The 20,115-nt window shown below is 45.5% G+C and overlaps 1 protein-coding gene across 4 annotated transcripts; it reads right to left on the bottom strand.

Moving 5' to 3' along the window:
• Positions 1-683: 683 nt before the first annotated feature.
• On the bottom strand, positions 684-20,081 carry LOC109865144 (sodium-independent sulfate anion transporter). Of its 4 annotated transcripts, XM_031811215.1 has the most exons (18): positions 19,881-20,081; positions 13,744-13,959; positions 13,283-13,496; positions 12,440-12,548; positions 10,132-10,324; positions 9,135-9,220; positions 9,000-9,064; positions 7,497-7,511; positions 6,917-7,059; positions 6,668-6,846; positions 6,227-6,299; positions 5,889-6,000; positions 5,541-5,596; positions 4,883-5,023; positions 4,647-4,774; positions 3,986-4,085; positions 3,716-3,849; positions 684-2,300 (listed from the first exon to the last, which is right to left on the bottom strand). In XM_031811215.1, exons 3-18 carry the CDS (start codon positions 13,471-13,473, stop codon positions 2,202-2,204), a joined length of 1,824 nt encoding a protein of 607 aa, XP_031667075.1. In that variant the 5' UTR covers positions 13,474-13,496; positions 13,744-13,959; positions 19,881-20,081; the 3' UTR covers positions 684-2,201. The 4 variants fall into 4 exon arrangements, with proteins under 4 accessions (XP_031667075.1, XP_031667073.1, XP_031667077.1 ...); XM_031811213.1 differs by lacking the exon at positions 7,497-7,511 and having other exon boundaries at positions 8,985-9,064; positions 19,881-20,080; XM_031811217.1 differs by lacking the exon at positions 7,497-7,511 and having other exon boundaries at positions 8,985-9,064; positions 13,283-13,448; positions 19,881-20,080.
• Between the last annotated feature and the right edge of the window lie 34 nt (positions 20,082-20,115).

Below are 20,115 nucleotides of genomic sequence, written 5' to 3'. Positions count from 1 at the left end.
TAAAAAGGACATTATTTTCTTTAGGAATGTAGTGGAGTAAAAAGGACATTATTTTCTTTAGGAATGTAGTGGAGTAAAAAGGACATTATTTTCTTTAGGAATGTAGTGGAGTAAAAAGGACATTATTTTCTTTAGGAATGTAGTGGAGTAAAAAGGACATTATTTTCTTTAGGAATGTAGTGGAGTAAAAAGGACATTATTTTCTTTAGGAATGTAGTGGAGTAAAAAGGACATTATTTTCTTTAGGAATGTAGTGGAGTAAAAAGGACATTATTTTCTTTAGGAATGTAGTGGAGTAAAAGGACATTATTTTCTTTAGGAATGTAGTGGAGTAAAAAGGACATTATTTTCTTTAGGAATGTAGTGGAGTAAAAAGGACATTATATTCTTTAGGAATGTAGTGGAGTAAAAAGGACATTATTTTCTTTAGGAATGTAGTGGAGTAAAAAGGACATTATTTTCTTTAGGAATGTAGTGGAGTAAAAAGGACATTATTTTCTTTAGGAATGTAGTGGAGTAAAAAGGACATTATTTTCTTTAGGAATGTAGTGGAGTAAAAAGGACATTATTTTCTTTAGGAATGTAGTGGAGTAAAAAGGACATTATATTCTTTAGGAATGTAGTGGAGTAAAAGTAGTCAAATATATAAATAGTAAAGTACAGATATCCCCAAAACGACTTCAGTTGTTTAAAGTATCTTTACTTAAGCACTTTACACCACTGGTTAATTCACTGCATAAAACTACGTTTGGAGCTGTAAACAACTTGTCAGTCTTATCAGATACATTTCTAAGTAAGAATTAAATAGTTTCAAAGTGTTAAAAAACAACAAAATAATTGTATTAAGTGCAGAACATACACGGCACAAACCATTTGGAATGTGATCATGATCATACAGGTAAATACTCACACACACACACACACACACACACACACACACACACACACACACACAGAGAGAGTAGGAGACAGTCAACTTCTCATCCAATAGAGCCAACCAATAAAGCACAATTGATCAATTTGAAAGGCATCAATAATTGTCATTTATCAAAGTCTAATTGATCAAGCAAATGTATACAATAATATATTATATGTATTCATGTGTATAAGAAGAACATTTAAAAGCACATTTGCAATAGTGTAAGTACCTCACCAGTCTAAGGATATTTGACACGTCCTATTAACACCTATGTAAATCAAATCAAAACATTCCATAGGTATTAGATACACAGTTATATCTCTGGACAGGCTAAGTGCTATTTCCTCCATATTGCTTCCACCTATCCACACACACTGACTCCGGTGAGGGCTTCCCAATCCTGGTCCGGGGACCCAAGGCGGTGCACATGTTTTGCTTTTAGCTTAATTCAACTAATCAACTTCTCATCAAGCATTTGGTTGAATCAGGTTTGTGAGTGCGAGGGCAAAAAAAACAAAAATGTGTCCCCCTTAGGGTCCACGGGACCAGGATTGGGACACACGGGTAGGGGCTTGGAAAGGATTTGGAATTTTGATTTGGAACACAAATAGGAAGTTAAGTGCTGAGAGGGTGGGGCTTCTTTCCTTGCATCACTTCCTGAGAAGTGATTTCCTGTCCACCAGTTCCTCTGTGTACGTTTGCTCTGAAGGGGTTAACACAGAGCAAACGTGTTAAAACAGACCCAGGATAAAGGTAGTGTGTGTGTGTGTGCTAGCTGTTCCTGTAAACTTCCAGTCATTATGCTAACGCTAGTTAGCAATGGGCCAGAAACTACCTTCAAACTGCACACAGAGACATTCAAATGTCCATTAGTGATAGAAACCACAAACCTACTCTAGACTTGATCAGTGTCTACAGATAACTTCAACATAAAAGTCATTATAAAAGCTACAAGAAGAAACCGATCACACAGCAGCATCTTCAAAGTGGAAAAGCATAAGAGATCAGTTCTCATGCTTGGTTAAAAAAAAGGGGATTGATAACCTGTCAACTGCTTGACAGCCAATCAATTGGTGAGGGGGAGGGACATTCTTGGCCCCCGCTGTACCCTGATTGGTCCAGATCCATACCAATCATTCTGATTTCAGTGTCAGGGTCCGTTGAGTCGAGTGTAATTGGTGCACTCAGCAGGGATTGGTTCAGGACAGTATAAAAATATATATATATATAAATATATATATCACTGTTCTCGTCTGTGATTGGTTGGTTGTAATGTCAGTCACTAAGTGCTACCCAATAGGATGGTTAGTGCCGCCTCCACACTGGCGGTGTGTCTAAGATCCGGCAGGTCTGCTGCCAACAGGACCTCCAAGACCGAATACTGAGAGAGGTAGACAGAGGGAAGAGACAGATGCAATCAATCTGATTATACTTCATCATTGTTGGTCGACTAATGTACCTGCAGGCCAGAACACACCCAGTCAGTCCGTACCTGCAGGCCAGAACACACCCAGTCAGTCCGTACCTGCAGGCCAGAACACACCCAGTCAGTCAGTACCTGCAGGCCAGAACACACCCAGTCAGTCAGTACCTGCAGGCCAGAACACACCCAGTCAGTCAGTACCTGCAGGCCAGAACACACCCAGTCAGTCAGTACCTGCAGGCCAGAACACACCCAGTCAGTCAGTACCTGCAGGCCAGAACACACCCAGTCAGTCAGTACCTGCAGGCCAGAACACACCCAGTCAGTCAGTACCTGCAGGCCAGAACACACCCAGTCAGTCAGTACCTGCAGGCCAGAACACACCCAGTCAGTCAGTACCTGCAGGCCAGAACACACCCAGTCAGTCAGTACCTGCAGGCCAGAACACACCCAGTCAGTCAGTACCTGCAGGCCAGAACACACCCAGTCACTCAGTACCTGCAGGCCAGAACACACCCAGTCACTCAGTACCTGCAGGCCAGAACACACCCAGTCACTCAGTACCTGCAGGCCAGAACACACCCAGTCACTCAGTACCTGCAGGCCAGAACACACCCAGTCACTCAGTACCTGCAGGCCAGAACACACCCAGTCAGTCAGTACCTGCAGGCCAGAACACACCCAGTCAGTCAGTACCTGCAGGCCAGAACACACCCAGTCAGTCAGTACCTGCAGGCCAGAACACACCCAGTCAGTCAGTACCTGCAGGCCAGAACACACCCAGTCAGTCAGTACCTGCAGGCCAGAACACACCCAGTCACTCAGTACCTGCAGGCCAGAACACACCCAGTCAGTCAGTACCTGCAGGCCAGAACACACCCAGTCAGTCCGTACCTGCAGGCCAGAACACACCCAGTCAGTCAGTACCTGCAGGCCAGAACACACCCAGTCAGTCAGTACCTGCAGGCCAGAACACACCCAGTACCTGCAGGCCAGAACACACCCAGTACCTGCAGGCCAGAACACACCCAGTCAGTCAGTACCTGCAGGCCAGAACACACCCAGTCAGTCAGTACCTGCAGGCCAGAACACACCCAGTCAGTCAGTACCTGCAGGCCAGAACACACCCAGTCAGTCAGTACCTGCAGGCCAGAACACACCCAGTCAGTCAGTACCTGCAGGCCAGAACACACCCAGTCAGTCAGTACCTGCAGGCCAGAACACACCCAGTCAGTCAGTACCTGCAGGCCAGAACACACCCAGTCAGTCAGTACCTGCAGGCCAGAACACACCCAGTCAGTCCGTACCTGCAGGCCAGAACACACCCAGTCAGTCCGTACCTGCAGGCCAGAACACACCCAGTCAGTCAGTACCTGCAGGCCAGAGAAGATGAGTGCGACCCCTCGTAGTTTGAACTGTCGTAGCAGGTCCCTGAGCTCGTTGACAACTGTATAGTCTACAGTATTGACATGATGACAGTCCAGGACCACTGATCTAGGAGGAGAGGCTGAGGGAGACAGGGAGGGGGGAGAGGAGAGAGGGGGGGCACACACAAGAGGAGGAAAGATTAGTCTCCCTAGGCAGACGGATTGCCTCCCACATGAACAATGTTCCAGCATTCCAGAATACACACACTCTCTTACCCTGCAGTGCCTGAGTGTATAGGACAGTGTTGAGGTACTCTGTGGAGGGGAAACTGAGTCCACTATCTAACTCCATCACCAAAACACCATGATCACACACCTGTACACACAGAGAGAACACACACACACCTGTTACACACAGAGAGAACACACACACACCTGTTACACACAGAGAGAACACACACACACACACACCTGTATACACACAGAGAGAACACACACACACACCTGTATACACACACAGAGAGAACACACACACACACCTGTATACACACAGAGAGAACACACACACACACCTGTATACACACAGAGAGAACACACACACCTGTATACACACAGAGAGAACACACACACCTGTATACACACAGAGAGAACACACACACCTGTATACACACAGAGAGAACACACACACCTGTATACACACAGAGAGAACACACACACCTGTATACACAGAGAACACACACACTTGTACACACACACCTGTACACACAGAGAGAACACACACACACACATTACACACAGTTACCTGTTACACACAGACACACCTGTTACACACAGACACACCTGTTACATGCGCACGTGCACGTGCACACACACACACAGCCCATAGTATTATGCACACACACACAAATGAATGCACGCACGCACACATACACATTACCTTTATGCTGGGCCTGGCTACATTGTAGAGCAGCATGAGTCCAGAAACAACTACACCTCCCACAATGCCGTACTGCACCTCCCAGAAACTCAACAGGAAGGTGATCAGGAACGGCACCAGATCAAGCTCTAACACACAGATTTGAAAACACACACACACAGATTTGAAATACACACTGACACACAAAGATGTAAAAACTGTGAGACAAACACACAGATTCAACACAAACGACTCACTGCGTATCCTCCAGAACTGCATGACGACACGGTAGTCGACCAGGGGAGCCACAGCACAGATGATGACTGCTGCCAGAGAGGCTTTAGGGATGTAGTAGAATGCTGGCATCAGGAAGGCCAGGGACAACAGCACTACCACACCTCAACACCAGACAGATACCACACATTAATTACAGTATACTAACTAATACACAATACACTACCACACCTCAACATCAGACAGATACCACACATTACAGTATACTAACTACTACACCTCAACACCAGACAGATACCACACATTACAGTATACTAACTACTACACAATACACTACCACACCTCAACACCAGACAGATACCACACATTAATTACAGTATACTAACTACTACACAATACACTACCGCACCTCAACACCAGACAGATACCACACATTAATTACAGTATACTAACTACCACACCTCAGACAGATACCACACATTAATTACAGTATACTAACTACCACACCTCAACACCAGGGGGCGTCAAACACTACACAATAATTACAAGTGTACTGCAGTATTATACAGTAAACAACTATACTACAACAACATTGCAGTACAGTACAGAGAGAGAGAGAAAGATGGATGGATAGGAGAGAGAGAGAAAAGGGAGTGATATTTGTAGTAAATTCTGTCTTACCAGTGACTATGCCTCCGGCTGGTGTACACACCCCTGTCTGGGAGTTCACTGCAGTCCTGAACATGGGCAGATTATACATGAGCGTGTATATAACACAAACACACACACACTACACAGGAAACACACGGACATTAGTGTTGTCACCATGTCAGTATTTTCCATGGCAAAAAATAAACACTAAGCAGACTAAACTCCTTTAAAACCTACTTTTGTAACATATTGTGTGGTACAACTTGCAAAATAAACAAATGTGATTCTGGGTGACAACATCAGGCTGTTTGTTTCCTTTGTTTCCTTACTTCCTAGTATCACCATACTGGTGTCATGGCAACACTAATGCACACACACCTTCCGAAGCTTCCTGTGACTGGATAGGCTGAGACGAAGGATCCCATAATGTTGGTTAGACCAATAGCAAACAGTTCCTGGTTGGCATTGATCCTATAGTCATTCTGACTGGCTGGGGATTCAAATCAAATCAAACTTTATTCAAAGTGCATTTAAACTCACTTAAAAGGAAAGAAGATCGAGAAACAGAATAATTATGCAAGATTTTTTAGATATTCCATCCTCAATGTGACTTCTCTGGTCAAATAAATAAGAAATAAACATTTATCAACACACGTTGGTACAGAAAGAGCGCACCATTAACATCGCGCACACACACACACACACACAGCTCTCACCGAAGGCTTTAGCGATGGCAATGCTCTCCAGTACTCCCATGAAGGGGATGACAGCCAGCCCTCCTCCAAAATCCTGCCACGGGATTGGTCAGAAAGGGTTTTCAATCACTCATATCCGAGATGTGATTGGACAACGGTGTTCTAATGACTAATTACTGTTCCCTGATTGGCTTAGCATACTGACCAAGAGCGACTGGGGACCTTTGCTGTAATAGCTACTTGTTACTTTTCACTGTAACCTAATTGGAAACACAATACTGTGACAACTCAACACTAACAAATCAATACTGTAATATCATTGGTTCAGCTCACTCTCCCCCTGCTCTCCCCAACGGGGATAACTCAATTACGACACCCACTCTCCAGTGTCAACTCTGTATCCCTATTGGTCTGTCCCCCTGTCACTCACCAACTCTCTATCCCTATTGGTCTGTCACTCACCTCTATGATCTCTCCGAAGCTGATGCTGGTACCGTTGGGCGTGGTCTCGAAGAGGGGAGGGGCTCTGAATGGCGGCAGGCCCTGGGATGTTTTCCCGGTAATGGTGAAGACCGGTGAGCCAAACGCGTTCCATGAGAACGCCAGGAAGGATGCCGCCACTACGACCAACGCATTACGCACTGAGGTGGGGAGACACACACATTATATACTCTCTCACACACACACCCTCCTCCCCCTACCGGTACTGACCGGTAGCGATGCCCCAGACCAGACTGTGAGCGGCCCTGGTGAGGAGGGCCTCCTGTTCTGACGGGGGTTCCAGGGTACTCTTCATCCACTGCAACGTCACCAGCAGACACAGACACAGCAGACCTAGAACCACGTCTCCTATCCTACACACACACACACAGCAGACCTAGAACCACGTCTCCTATCCTACACACACATTACAACGATATTACAAAAACACATTACAACATTACACACGTTACAACAACATTACACACACACAAAAGTGTAGCCTACTGTAGGCCTACTCTACTTGGTCTCAGGTATCATGTAGAAGGTGTAGACCAGTCCTCTACTCTACCTGGTCACAGGTATCCTATAGAAGGTGTAGACCAGTCCTCTACTCTACCTGGTCTCAGATATCCTATAGAAGGTGTAGACCAGTCCTCTACTCTACCTGGTCACAGGTATCCTATAGAAGGTGTAGACCAGTCCTCTACTCTACCTGGTCTCAGATATCCTATAGAAGGTGTAGACCAGTCCTCTACTCTACCTGGTCTCAGGTATCCTATAGAAGGTGTAGACCAGTCCTCTACTCTACCTGGTCTCAGGTATCCTGTAGAAGGTGTAGACCAGTCCTCTACTCTACCTGGTCTCAGGTATCCTGTAGAAGGTGTAGACCAGTCCTCTACTCTACCTGGTCTCAGGTATCCTGTAGAAGGTGTAGACCAGTCCTCTACTCTACCTGGTCTCAGGTATCCTGTAGAAGGTGTAGACCAGTCCTCTACTCTACCTGGTCTCAGGTATCCTGTAGAAGGTGTAGACCAGTCCTCTACTCTACCTGGTCTCAGGTATCCTGTAGAAGGTGTAGACCAGTCCTCTACTCTACCTGGTCTCAGGTATCCTGTAGAAGGTGTAGACCAGTCCTCTACTCTACCTGGTCTCAGGTATCCTGTAGAAGGTGTAGACCAGTCCTCTACTCTACCTGGTCTCAGGTATCCTGTAGAAGGTGTAGACCAGTCCTCTACTCTACCTGGTCTCAGGTATCCTATAGAAGGTGTAGACCGGTCCTCTACTCTACCTGGTCTCAGGTATCCTGTAGAAGGTGTAGACCGGTCCTCTACTCTACCTGGTCTCAGGTATCCTATAGAAGGTGTAGACCAGTCCTCTACTCTACCTGGTCTCAGGTATCCTGTAGAAGGTGTAGACCAGTCCTCTACTCTACCTGGTCTCAGGTATCCTGTAGAAGGTGTAGACCAGTCCTCTACTCTACCTGGTCTCAGGTATCCTGTAGAAGGTGTAGACCAGTCCTCTACTCTACCTGGTCTCAGGTATCCTGTAGAAGGTGTAGACCAGTCCTCTACTCTACCTGGTCTCAGGTATCCTGTAGAAGGTGTAGACCAGTCCTCTACTCTACCTGGTCTCAGGTATCCTGTAGAAGGTGTAGACCAGTCCTCTACTCTACCTGGTCTCAGGTATCCTATAGAAGGTGTAGACCAGTCCTCTACTCTACCTGGTCTCAGGTATCCTGTAGAAGGTGTAGACCAGTCCTCTACTCTACCTGGTCTCAGGTATCCTGTAGAAGGTGTAGACCAGTCCTCTACTCTACCTGGTCACAGGTATCCTATAGAAGGTGTAGACCAGTCCTCTACTCTACCTGGTCTCAGATATCCTATAGAAGGTGTAGACCAGTCCTCTACTCTACCTGGTCGCAGGTATCCTGTAGAAGGTGTAGACCAGTCCTCTACTCTACCTGGTCTCAGGTATCCTGTAGAAGGTGTAGACCAGTCCTCTACTCTACCTGGTCTCAGGTATCCTGTAGAAGGTGTAGACCAGTCCTCTACTCTACCTGGTCTCAGGTATCCTGTAGAAGGTGTAGACCAGTCCTCTACTCTACCTGGTCTCAGGTATCCTGTAGAAGGTGTAGACCAGTCCTCTACTCTACCTGGTCTCAGGTTTCCTGTAGAGGGTGTAGACCAGTCCTCTACTCTACCTGGTCTCAGGTATCCTGTAGAAGGTGTAGACCAGTCCTCTACTCTACCTGGTCTCATGTATCCTGTAGAAGGTGTAGACCAGTCCTCTACTCTACCTGGTCTCAGGTATCCTGTAGAAGGTGTAGTAGACCTGCAGGAAGAACTCATGAGGTATGTCCTTCAGTCCCAGCACATTCTGGAGACAAAACAACACTGAATTAACACTGTCCTCATACAGGGATGGTGTGTGTGTGTGTGTGTCTCACCTTGACTTGACCGAAGCCTATGGTTACCGCGGCAGCACAGGTGAAGCCTTTGATCACCGGAAATGAGATGAAGTCCAGAAGAAACCCTGAAACCAAAAATTATCTAGAAATAGAACTTTGATGATCTAGAACCAGAACTATGAGGATGATCTAGAACCATAACTATGAGGGTAATCTAGAACCAGCACTATGATGATCCCGAACCAGCACTACGAGGATGATCTAGAACCAGGACTACAAGGTTCATCTAGAACCAGGACTACGAGGTTCATCTAGAACCAGGACTACGAGGGTGATCTAGAACCATAACTATGAGGGTGATCTAGAACCATAACTATGAGGGTGATCTAGAACCATAACTGAGGGTGATCTAGAACCAGAACTATGAGGGTGATCTAGAACCAGCACCATGTTCCAGAACTACGAGGTTGATCTAGAACCAGAACTACGAGGTTGATCTAGAACCAGGCCTACGAGGTTGATCTAGAACCATGACTACGAGGTTGATCTAGAACCATGACTACGAGGTTGATCTAGAACCAGGACTACGAGGGTGATCTAGAACCAGGACTACGAGGGTGATCTAGAACCATAACTATGAGGGTGATCTAGAACCATAACTATGAGGGTGATCTAGAACCAGAACTGAGGGTGATCTAGAACCAGAACTATGAGGGTGATCTAGAACCAGCACCATGATCCAGAACTACGAGGATAATCTAGAACCAGGACTACGAGGTTGATCTAGAACCAGGACTACGAGGTTGATCTAGAACCATGACTACAAGGTTGATCTAGAACCATGACTACGAGGGTGAACTAGAACCATGACTACGAGGGTGAACTAGAACCAGAACTGCGAGGGTGATCTAGAACCAGAACTATGAGGGTGATCTAGAACCAGAACTATGAGGATGATCTAGAACCAGAACTATGAGGATGATATAGAAACAGAACTATGAAGACAATCTACAACAAACTATTATTTCTCCCCTACCCAAACGTAGTAGAGCCATGGCGGTCTGTATGGTTCCACAGATCAGGCTGAGGAGGACGGCTCGGACCGGGTCTCCCCCCACGTAGGAGGCACACAGCAGGGACATGATGGCAGTAGGACCCAGGGTTACATCCTTGGAGGTTCCCAGAAACGTATAGATGAACCCACCCATGAAGGCTGAGTACAAGCCGTACTGTAGAGAGGGGGATCATTTGACTTAAAGGAAGTAGAGAGAGCTGCACTTCCTAACCTCCTGCCAAATGTATAACCATATTAGAGACATATATTTCCTTCAGATTACACAGATCCACAAAGAATTAGAAAACAAATCCAATTTTGATAAACTCCCATATCTACTGGGTGAAATACCACAGTGTTCCATCACAGCAGCAAGATGTGTGACCTGTTGCCACGAGAAAAGGGCAACCAGTGAAGAACAAACACCATTGTAAATACAACCCATATGTATTTATTTTCCATTTTGTACTTTAACTAACTATTTGCACATCGCTACAACACTGTATATAGACATAACATTACATTTGAAATGTCTTTATTATTTTGGAAAATGTGTGAGTGTAATGTTTACTGTTAGTTTTTAATGTTTATTTCACGTTTGTTCATCCATTTCACTTGCTTTGGCAACGTAAACATATGAATCCCATGACAATAAAGCCATTTGAATTTAATTGAGAGAGAGCGAGAGCCAGACAAGACAGACAAGACAGACAGGGCGAGAAAGAGCGAGAAAGAGCGAGAGAGAGCGAGAGAGAGAGAGCGAGAGAGAGAGCGAGAGAGAGAGAGAGCGAGAGGTCTGGGTAGGAAACAAAAAGAGAGTAGAGGAGAAGAGAGGGGGATTGTAGGAGAAGAGTGTTATGTCAGGTAGCAGGTAAAAGAGTCCCCGAGGTAAAGCTGTAGTGTACTAAAACACGAGAGGACTTGATGACTATGGTCTATAGACACTCAGGCCTATGAACTGTGTCCCTATTCTCTAAACTAGTCATTCCCCCATAGGGCTCCGGTCAAAAGTAGTGCACTATATAGGGAATAGGGTGCCATTTGGGATGCAACCTGTCTATAAAGCTACATGATCCAATAACATGTTCAACATTACCCTCAACTATGTTTTTACTGTGAGGGGTTGGATAATGTAACAACATAGGTGCCAAAAGTTTATCAATACAACACTAGAAACAGCATGTGATCCTTCTGGCGTGAGAGGCCTTGTCCCAGAGATATAGCAGGTACTTCTACTACCACTCACCAGTACAGGTAGGCCTAACTATTTAACCCCGACTCCTCCCTCTCACCTGTACAGATAAACCCTGCCCCTGTCCCCTCCCTCTCACCTGTACAGATATACCCTGCCCCCAGCCCCTCCCTCTCACCTGTACAGATATACCCTGCCCCTGTCCCCTCCCTCTCACCTGTACAGATAAACCCTGCCCCTGTCCCCTCCCTCTCACCTGTACAGATATACCCTGCCCCCAGCCCCTCCCTCTCACCTGTACAGATATACCCTGCCCCTGTCCCCTCCCTCTCACCTGTACAGATAAACCCTGCCCCTGTCCCCTCCCTCTCACCTGTACAGATATACCCTGCCCCTGTCCCCTCCCTCTCACCTGTACAGATAAACCCTGCCCCCAGCCCCTCCCTCTCACCTGTACAGATATACCCTGCCCCCAGCCCCTCCCTCTCACCTGTACAGATATACCCTGCCCCCAGCCCCTCCCTCTCACCTGTACAGATATACCCTGCCCCCAGCCCCTCCCTCTCACCTGTACAGATATACCCTGCCCCTGTCCCCTCCCTCTCACCTGTACAGATAAACCCTGCCCCCAGCCCCTCCCTCTCGCCTGTACAGATATACCCTGCCCCCAGCCCCTCCCTCTCACCTGTACAGATAAACCCTGCCCCTGTCCCCTCTCACCTGTACAGACAAACCCTCCCCCAGACCCTCCCTCTCACCTGTACAGATAAACCCTGCCCCCAGCCCCTCCCTCTCACCTGTACAGATATACCCTGCCCCCAGCCCCTCCCTCTCACCTGTACAGACAAACCCCTGCCCCTTGCTCCTCCCTCTTACCTGTACAGACAAACCCCTGCCCCTTGCTCCTCCCTCTCACCTATACAGACAAACCCCCACCCCTGGCTCCTCCCTCTCACCTGTACAGACAAACCGCCACCCCTGGCTCCTCCCTCTCACCTGTACAGACAAACCCCTGCCCCTTGCTCCTCCCTCTCACCTGTACATACTATGGTCTATAGACACTCAGGCCTATGAACTGTGATCCATTGGATCCCTCACCTGTACAGGTAGGCCGGCCACCTCAGCATAAGCCAGGGCCTGTGGTACGGTGGTTAGACCCACGGTGAGACCTGCTATCAGGTCCATCTGGAGCCAGCTCAGCCTGTACCTGGAGGTGGAGAAAACACAGAAAGACTTGTGTTAGCTCCCCAAGGATTTAGATTGAGAGAGAGAGAGAGACAGAGACCAAGACATATGTCTTCAATAAGCCTTAATAACCCAGCTAGTTTAGTTTGGGTTCACTGTTCTGAACTCCCAGCACAGATAAGCATATGAATTTCCATGTGTCCTAAGTATCAATCATGCAAATACATTTCTTTTTTATTGTGGCAAGGCGTCAGTGACATTCAAATCTATGCTCTTCTGTTCTGTATCCATGGAATTAGTCCACTGCGCCACCAGGATGGAGCTAGCAGGCCATGTTTTATTAACCCTTTCAAAGCTGTTCCTTTTAGCTCATTTAGACCCCATATCAAAGTAATCAACCACTCATTAAGATCAGGGTTGGCCAATTAGTGGGCACGGGGCCAACAACTGAACATAGGTAGAAAGATAAAGGAGAGAGTTTTGTTGACGCTGAGAACGGAATGTATATGTTTTTAAATAACATTCTAAGAACGTTCTTTGAACTTTAGGAATGTTTTCTCGTGGTTTTTATGGAAGGTTTTCTTAATGTTCTGAGAACATGACTTTAAATCGAACCATGAAGAAACCTGTAGAAAACGTCATGCTGAAGTACTGACGTTTCCACCTAAGAAACACATGGTTCTCAGAACATTATGTGCTAGCTGGGCAGCCTTTGTCTCTCATCACCAGAGAAAGAGATGAGGGTGGGACACCTACTTGGGTAACCAGGTGAGGATGGGGAGCCAGGCCTGGAGGGTTCTGTAGGAGCAGCAGGAGGTCATTCTCTCCCCCAGAGAGGACCTTCCAATCTGGGGCCCGGGCCGGTCCAACAGGGGCTCCATCATGTTGCCTGGAACCAGGACGGAACAGGACAGAGGAGGGTCTGTAGTTGGCGAAGGGCCGAACATGAGATGGAGGAGGCGGAGAGATGCTAATGTAGACAGAGAGCAGAGTCATAGACAGACAGGCAGACAGGCAGACAGGCAGACAGGCAGGCAGGCAGACAGACAGACACAAAGTGCTGACAAGCAGATTTTGAGACTACAGTACACACACACACACACACACACACACAAAAAAAACAATCCAATGTGTCCATTCCATAGACACACAAACAGGCAAAACCAGGAAGGTACTGTAGGTGGCAGCAGTAGGCCAGGTAGGTTGTGTTTGGTTACCTCAGTCCTCAGGGTGGGTGAGGTTCAAACTCGACTATAATCTGACATCCACGTCTCCACACTCCAACTAGGCAGGTAAAAGAGGACTAAACACCAAGAGAGCAGAGAGTCACCAACGTTCCCAGAACCGGCAGACCTCACATCATTCTAGAATCCAGAAAGGCCAGATCCTCCCAGTGTGTCTCCATTCCATGTGTGGTATTACTGGTTCACTCACTGTGATGAAAGAACAGAAAGAAAAGGAGAAAAGTGGTCAATTAAACCAGCAATAAAAGCCCATAAAGAACAAAGACGGTAAAATAGAGGACATACTGTAGACTGTCGTCTCCTGACAGACTTAAAGGAACATGGTTTTGCTTGTCAGCAATTGAGTTTTCAAGATAAGCTACTTTCAAAATACAGAAATCATCCCCGTATGACGTATTCGGCATCATATGGTGATGATGTCTCTATTTTGAAAGTTGCTTATCTTAAAAATTTGATTGCTGACTAGCATAACATTTTGGGACTATGTCAACAATGGACTCATGGAACAAACTGTACCAAAGGGTCATTTTAGGGTGGAGTTTTCCTTTAACTATTAAAATCCTACCCACAAGTGTGAGATTTAAATCAGGGTGCCAACCAAGATGAACAAGACTGAGCTACGTGCATTTATCAGTCAGTCTACTTTCACGAGTTCTGAGTTCTACTGTACTGCCAACAGAGCATGAGCAAAATATTTTTGGCTCACTTATTTATTGAATCTATAGTTTCTAAATTCAGTCGAGGCAAAAGAACATACGCAGATTGATTTAACTATCACCATGCCAACCCACTCCATTAAAAATCTATGGCTATGGTGTCACCATGCCAACCCACTCCATTTAAAATCTATGGCATCACCATGCCAACCCACCTGATTCCATTTAGAATATACGGCTATGGCATCACCATGCCAACACACCCATCCCATTTAGAATATACGGCTATGGTATCACCAAGCCAACCCACCACATCCCATTTAGAATATATGGCTATGGTATCACCATGCCAACCCATCCCATTTAGAATATATGGTTATGGTATCACCATGCCAACCCACCCCATTTAGAATACATGGTTATGGTATCACCATGCCAACCCACCCCATTTAGAATACATGGTTATGGTATCACCATGCCAACCCACCCCATTTAGAATACATGGCTATGGTATCACCATGCCAACCCACCCCATCCCATCCAGAATATATGGCTATGGTGTCACCATGCCACAACATCCCATTTAGAACATATGGCATCACCATGCCAACTCACCCCATCCCATTTAGAATTTGCTATGGTATTACCATGCCAACACACCACATCCCATCTAGAATATACGGCTATGGTATCACCATGCCAACCCATTTAGAATATATGGCTATGGTATCACCATGCCAACCCACCCCATCCCATTTAGAATATACAGCTATGGTATCACCATGCCAACCCACCCAAAATATATGCCTATGGTATCACCATGCCAACCCACCCCATCCAGAATATATGGCTATGGTATCCCCATGCCAACCCACCCCATTTAGAATATATGGCTATGGTATCACCATGCCAACCCATCCCATTTAGAATATACAGCTATGATATCACCATGCCAACCCACCCCATTTAGAATATATGGCTATGGTATCACCATGCCAACCCACCCCATCCCATCCAGAATATATGGCTATGGTATCACCATGCCAACCCATCCCATTTAGAATATATGGCTATGGTATCACCATGCCAACCCATCCCATTTAGAATTTATGGCTATGGTATCACCATGCCAACCCATCCCATTTAGAATATATGGCTATGGTAGCACCATGCCAATCCACCCAAAATACAGTGCCTTGCAAAAGTATTCTGCCCCCTTGAACTTTGCGACCTTTTGCCACATTTCAGTCTTCAAACATAAAGATATAAAACTGTATTTTTTTGTGAAGAATCAACAACAAGTGGGACACAATCATGAAGTGGAACGACATTTATTGGATATTTCAAACTTTTTTAACAAATCAAAAACTGAAAAATTGGGCGTGCAAAATTATTCAGCCCCCTTAAGTTAATACTTTGTAGCGCCACCTTTTGCTGCGATTACAGCTGTAAGTCGCTTGGGGTATGTCTCTATCAGTTTTGCACATCGAGAGACTGACATTTTTTCCCATTCCTCCTTGCAAAACAGCTCGAGCTCAGTGAGGTTGGATGGAGAGCATTTGTGAACAGCAGTTTTCAGTTCTTTCCACAGATTCTCGATTGGATTCAGGTCTGGACTTTGACTTCTAACACCTGGATATGTTTATTTTTGAACCATTCCATTGTAGATTTTGCTTTATGTTTTGGATCATTGTCTTGTTGGAAGACAAATCTCCGTCCCAGTCTCAGGTCTTTTGCAGACTCCATCAGGTTTTCTTCCAGAATTGTCCTGTATTTGGCTCCATCCATCTTCCCATCAATTTTAACCATCTTCCCTGTCCCTGCTGAAGAAAAGCAGGCCCAAACCATGATGCTGCCACCACCATGTTTGACAGTGGGGATGGTGTGTTCAGGGTGATGAGCTGTGTTGCTTTTACGCCAAACATAAAGTTTTGCATTGTTGCCAAAAAGCTCAATTTTGGTTTCATCTGACCAGAGCACCTTCTTCCACATGTTTGGTGTGTCTCCCAGGTGGCTTGTGGCAAACTTTAAACAACACTTTTTATGGATATCTTTAAGAAATGGCTTTCTTCTTGCCACTCTTCCATAAAGGCCAGATTTGTGCAATATACGACTGATTGTTGTCCTATGGACAGAGTCTCCCACCTCAGCTGTAGATCTCTGCAGTTCATCCAGAGTGATCATGGGCCTCTTGGCTGCATCTCTGATCAGTCTTCTCCTTGTATGAGCTGAAAGTTTAGAGGGACGGCCAGGTCTTGGTAGATTTGCAGTGGTCTGATACTACTTCCATTTCAATATTATCGCTTGCACAGTGCTCCTTGGGATGTTTAAAGCTTGGGAAATCTTTTTGTATCCAAATCCGGCTTTAAACTTCTTCACAACAGTATCTCGGACCTGCCTGGTGTGTTCCTTGTTCTTCATGATGCTCTCTGCGCTTTTAACGGACCTCTGAGACTATCACAGTGCAGGTGCATTTATACGGAGACTTGATTACACACAGGTGGATTGTATTTATCATCATTAGTCATTTAGGTCAACATTGAATCATTCAGAGATCCTCACTGAACTTCTGGAGAGAGTTTGCTGCACTGAAAGTAAAGGGGCTGAATAATTTTGCACGCCCAATTATTCAGTTTTTGATTTGTTAAAAAAGTTTGAAATATCCAATAAATGTCGTTCCACTTCATGATTGTGTCCCACTTGTTGTTGATTCTTCACAAAAAAATACAGTTTTATATCTTTATGTTTGAAGCCTGAAATGTGGCAAAAGGTCGCAAAGTTCAAGGGGGCCGAATACTTTCGCAAGGCACTTTATATCAACCGATCGCTACCTGCACCTACCCGCCTGTCCAACATCACTACTCTGGACGGCTCTGACTTAGAATACGTGGACAACTACAAATACTTAGGTGTCTGGTTAGACTGTAAACTCTCCTTCCAGACCCATATCAAACATCTCCAATCCAAAGTTAAATCTAGAATTGGCTTCCTATTTCGCAACAAAGCATCCTTCACTCATGCTGCCAAACATACCCTTGTAAAACTGACCATCCTACCAATCCTCGACTTTGGCGATGTCATTTACAAAATAGCCTCCAATACCCTACTCAACAAATTGGATGCAGTCTATCACAGTGCAATCCGTTTTATCACCAAAGCCCCATATACTACCCACCATTGCGACCTGTACGCTCTCGTTGGCTGGCCCTCGCTTCATACTCGTCGCCAAACCCACTGGCTCCATGTCATCTACAAGACCCTGCTAGGTAAAGTCCCCCCTTATCTCAGCTCGCTGGTCACCATAGCATCTCCCACCTGTAGCACACGCTCCAGCAGGTATATCTCTCTAGTCACCCCCAAAACCAATTCTTTCTTTGGCCGCCTCTCCTTCCAGTTCTCTGCTGCCAATGACTGGAACGAACTACAAAAATCTCTGAAACTGGAAACACTTATCTCCCTCACTAGCTTTAAGCACCAACTGTCAGAGCAGCTCACAGATTACTGCACCTGTACATAGCCCACCTATAATTTAGCCCAAACAACTACCTCTTTCCCAACTGTATTTAATTTTTATTTATTTATTTATTTAGCTCCTTTGCACCCCATTATTTTTTATTTCTACTTTGCACATTCTTCCATTGCAAAACTACCATTCCAGTATTTTACTTGCTATATTGTATTTACTTTGCCATCATGGCCTTTTTTGCCTTTACCTCCCTTCTCACCTCATTTGCTCACATTGTATATAGACTTGTTTATACTGCATTATTGACTGTATGTTTGTTTTTACTCCATGTGTAACTCTGTGTCGTTTTATCTGTCGAACTGCTTTGCTTTATCTTGGCCAGGTCGCAATTGTAAATGAGAACTTGTTCTCAACTTGCCTACCTGGTTAAATAAAGGTAAAATAAATAAATAAATAAATATGGCTATGGTATCACCATGCCAACCCACCCCATTTAGAATATATGGCTATGGTATCACCATGCCAACCCACCCCATACCATTTAGAATTTACAGCTATGGTGTCACCATGCCAACCCACCCCATCCCATTTAGAATATATGGCTATGGTGTCACCATGCCAACCCACCCCATCCCATTTAGAATAGATGGCTATGGTATCACCATGCCAACCCACCCCATCCCATTTAGAATATATGGCTATGGTATCACCATGCCAACCCACCCCATCCCATTTAGAATATATGGCTATGGTATCACCATGCCAACCCACCCCATCCCATTTAGAATATATGGCTGTGGTATCACCATGCCAACCCACCACATCCCATTTAGAATATATGGCTATGGTATCACCATGCCAACCCATCCCATTTAGAATATATGGCTATGGTATCACCATGCCAACCCAACCCATTTAGAATATATGGCTATGGTATCACCATGCCAACCCAACCCATCCCATTTAGAATATATGGCTATGGTATCACCATGCCAACCCACCCCATCCCATTTAGAATATATGGCTATGGTATCACCATGCCAACCCACCTGATTCCATTTAGAATATACGGCTATGGCATCACCATGCCAACACACCCATCCCATTTAGAATATACAGCTATGGTATCACCATGCCAACCCACCACATCCCATTTAGAATATATGGCTATGGTATCACCATGCCAACCCACCACATCCAATCACCATGCCAACCCACCACATCCCATTTAGAATATATGGCTATAGTATCACCATGCCAACCCACCACATCCAATTTAGAATATACTGCTATGGTGCTGGCTGGCAAATTTATTTGACACTGGCTAGCCACGATCACATGACAATTTCGTTGAAGATTTACTTTACAATTTGCATTCTGGTCTCATACAGTTTAAAATTTGTTATTGGGTCCACAGTCATTTTCATAGCTGCTCAGGCCTCAGGCACAGGCACACACACACACAAAATGGTCTGACGGAGTACAAAGCCTACCTCTACTGCTGGGTCAAGCACAGGTAGGTAACACACATTCACCCGTACCCACACACTTTTTTTTTTTTTTTTACCTTTATTTAACTAGGCAAGTCAGTTAAGAACACATTCTTATTTTCAATGACGTCCTAGGAACAGTGGGTTAACTGGGTTAACCGACAGATTTGTACCTTGTCAGCTCGGGGGCTTGAACTCGCAACCTTCCGGTTACTAGTCCAACGCTCTAACCACTAGGGTACCCTGCTGCCCCAAATACATACATACATATGTATGTATGTATGTATGCGTAACGACCCTGGGTTTATTACAATATACACTGTACAGACAGAGACAGACACACACGGACGGACACACACACGGACCGACGGATACACACACGGACGGACGGATACACACACGGACGGACGGATACACATACTGGGAAGGCAAATACTGACTGGCAATAAAAATGATCCAGTGGAATGGACACAGAATGAATTACTTAAATAGACAAACCTATTTCCAGGCGATCTATTCTTTATGAAACGCCTGCGTTCTTCAATCACAATACATCTATTCTTTCGTTTACTGACCGCAGCAACTAAGCGAGGTCAGCAACATAATCACTGCAGTTTCTTCAAAACCACTTCCCTTAAATGTCACTTGCGCTGAGCAAGAAAGAAAAAAAGCGCGACTTCCGTTGCGTCCACTCTTCTCCGGCAAAACTTAAACACTCCGCCTCATGTGACCA

This window comes from Oncorhynchus kisutch, unplaced genomic scaffold (genome assembly GCF_002021735.2).
Source record: "Oncorhynchus kisutch isolate 150728-3 unplaced genomic scaffold, Okis_V2 Okis01b-Okis20b_hom, whole genome shotgun sequence".
In the NCBI taxonomy this organism is placed as follows: Eukaryota; Metazoa; Chordata; class Actinopteri; order Salmoniformes; family Salmonidae; genus Oncorhynchus; species Oncorhynchus kisutch.
This window is presented reverse-complemented; position numbering and strand designations above follow the sequence as displayed.

Bases quoted from the DNA above. Each gene is read 5' to 3' on its own strand.
- LOC109865144 (XM_031811215.1), bottom strand. From the start codon at position 13,473: ATGTTCGGCCCTTCGCCAACTACAGACCCTCCTCTGTCCTGTTCCGTC. The intron at 10,325-12,439 runs GTGAGGGATCCA...CCCTCTCTACAG, and splicing joins TGGCCGGCCTACCTGTACAG to TACGGCTTGTACTCAGCCTT. The intron at 9,065-9,134 runs GTGAGACACACA...TTTTGTCTCCAG, and splicing joins TAGGCTTCGGTCAAGTCAAG to AATGTGCTGGGACTGAAGGA.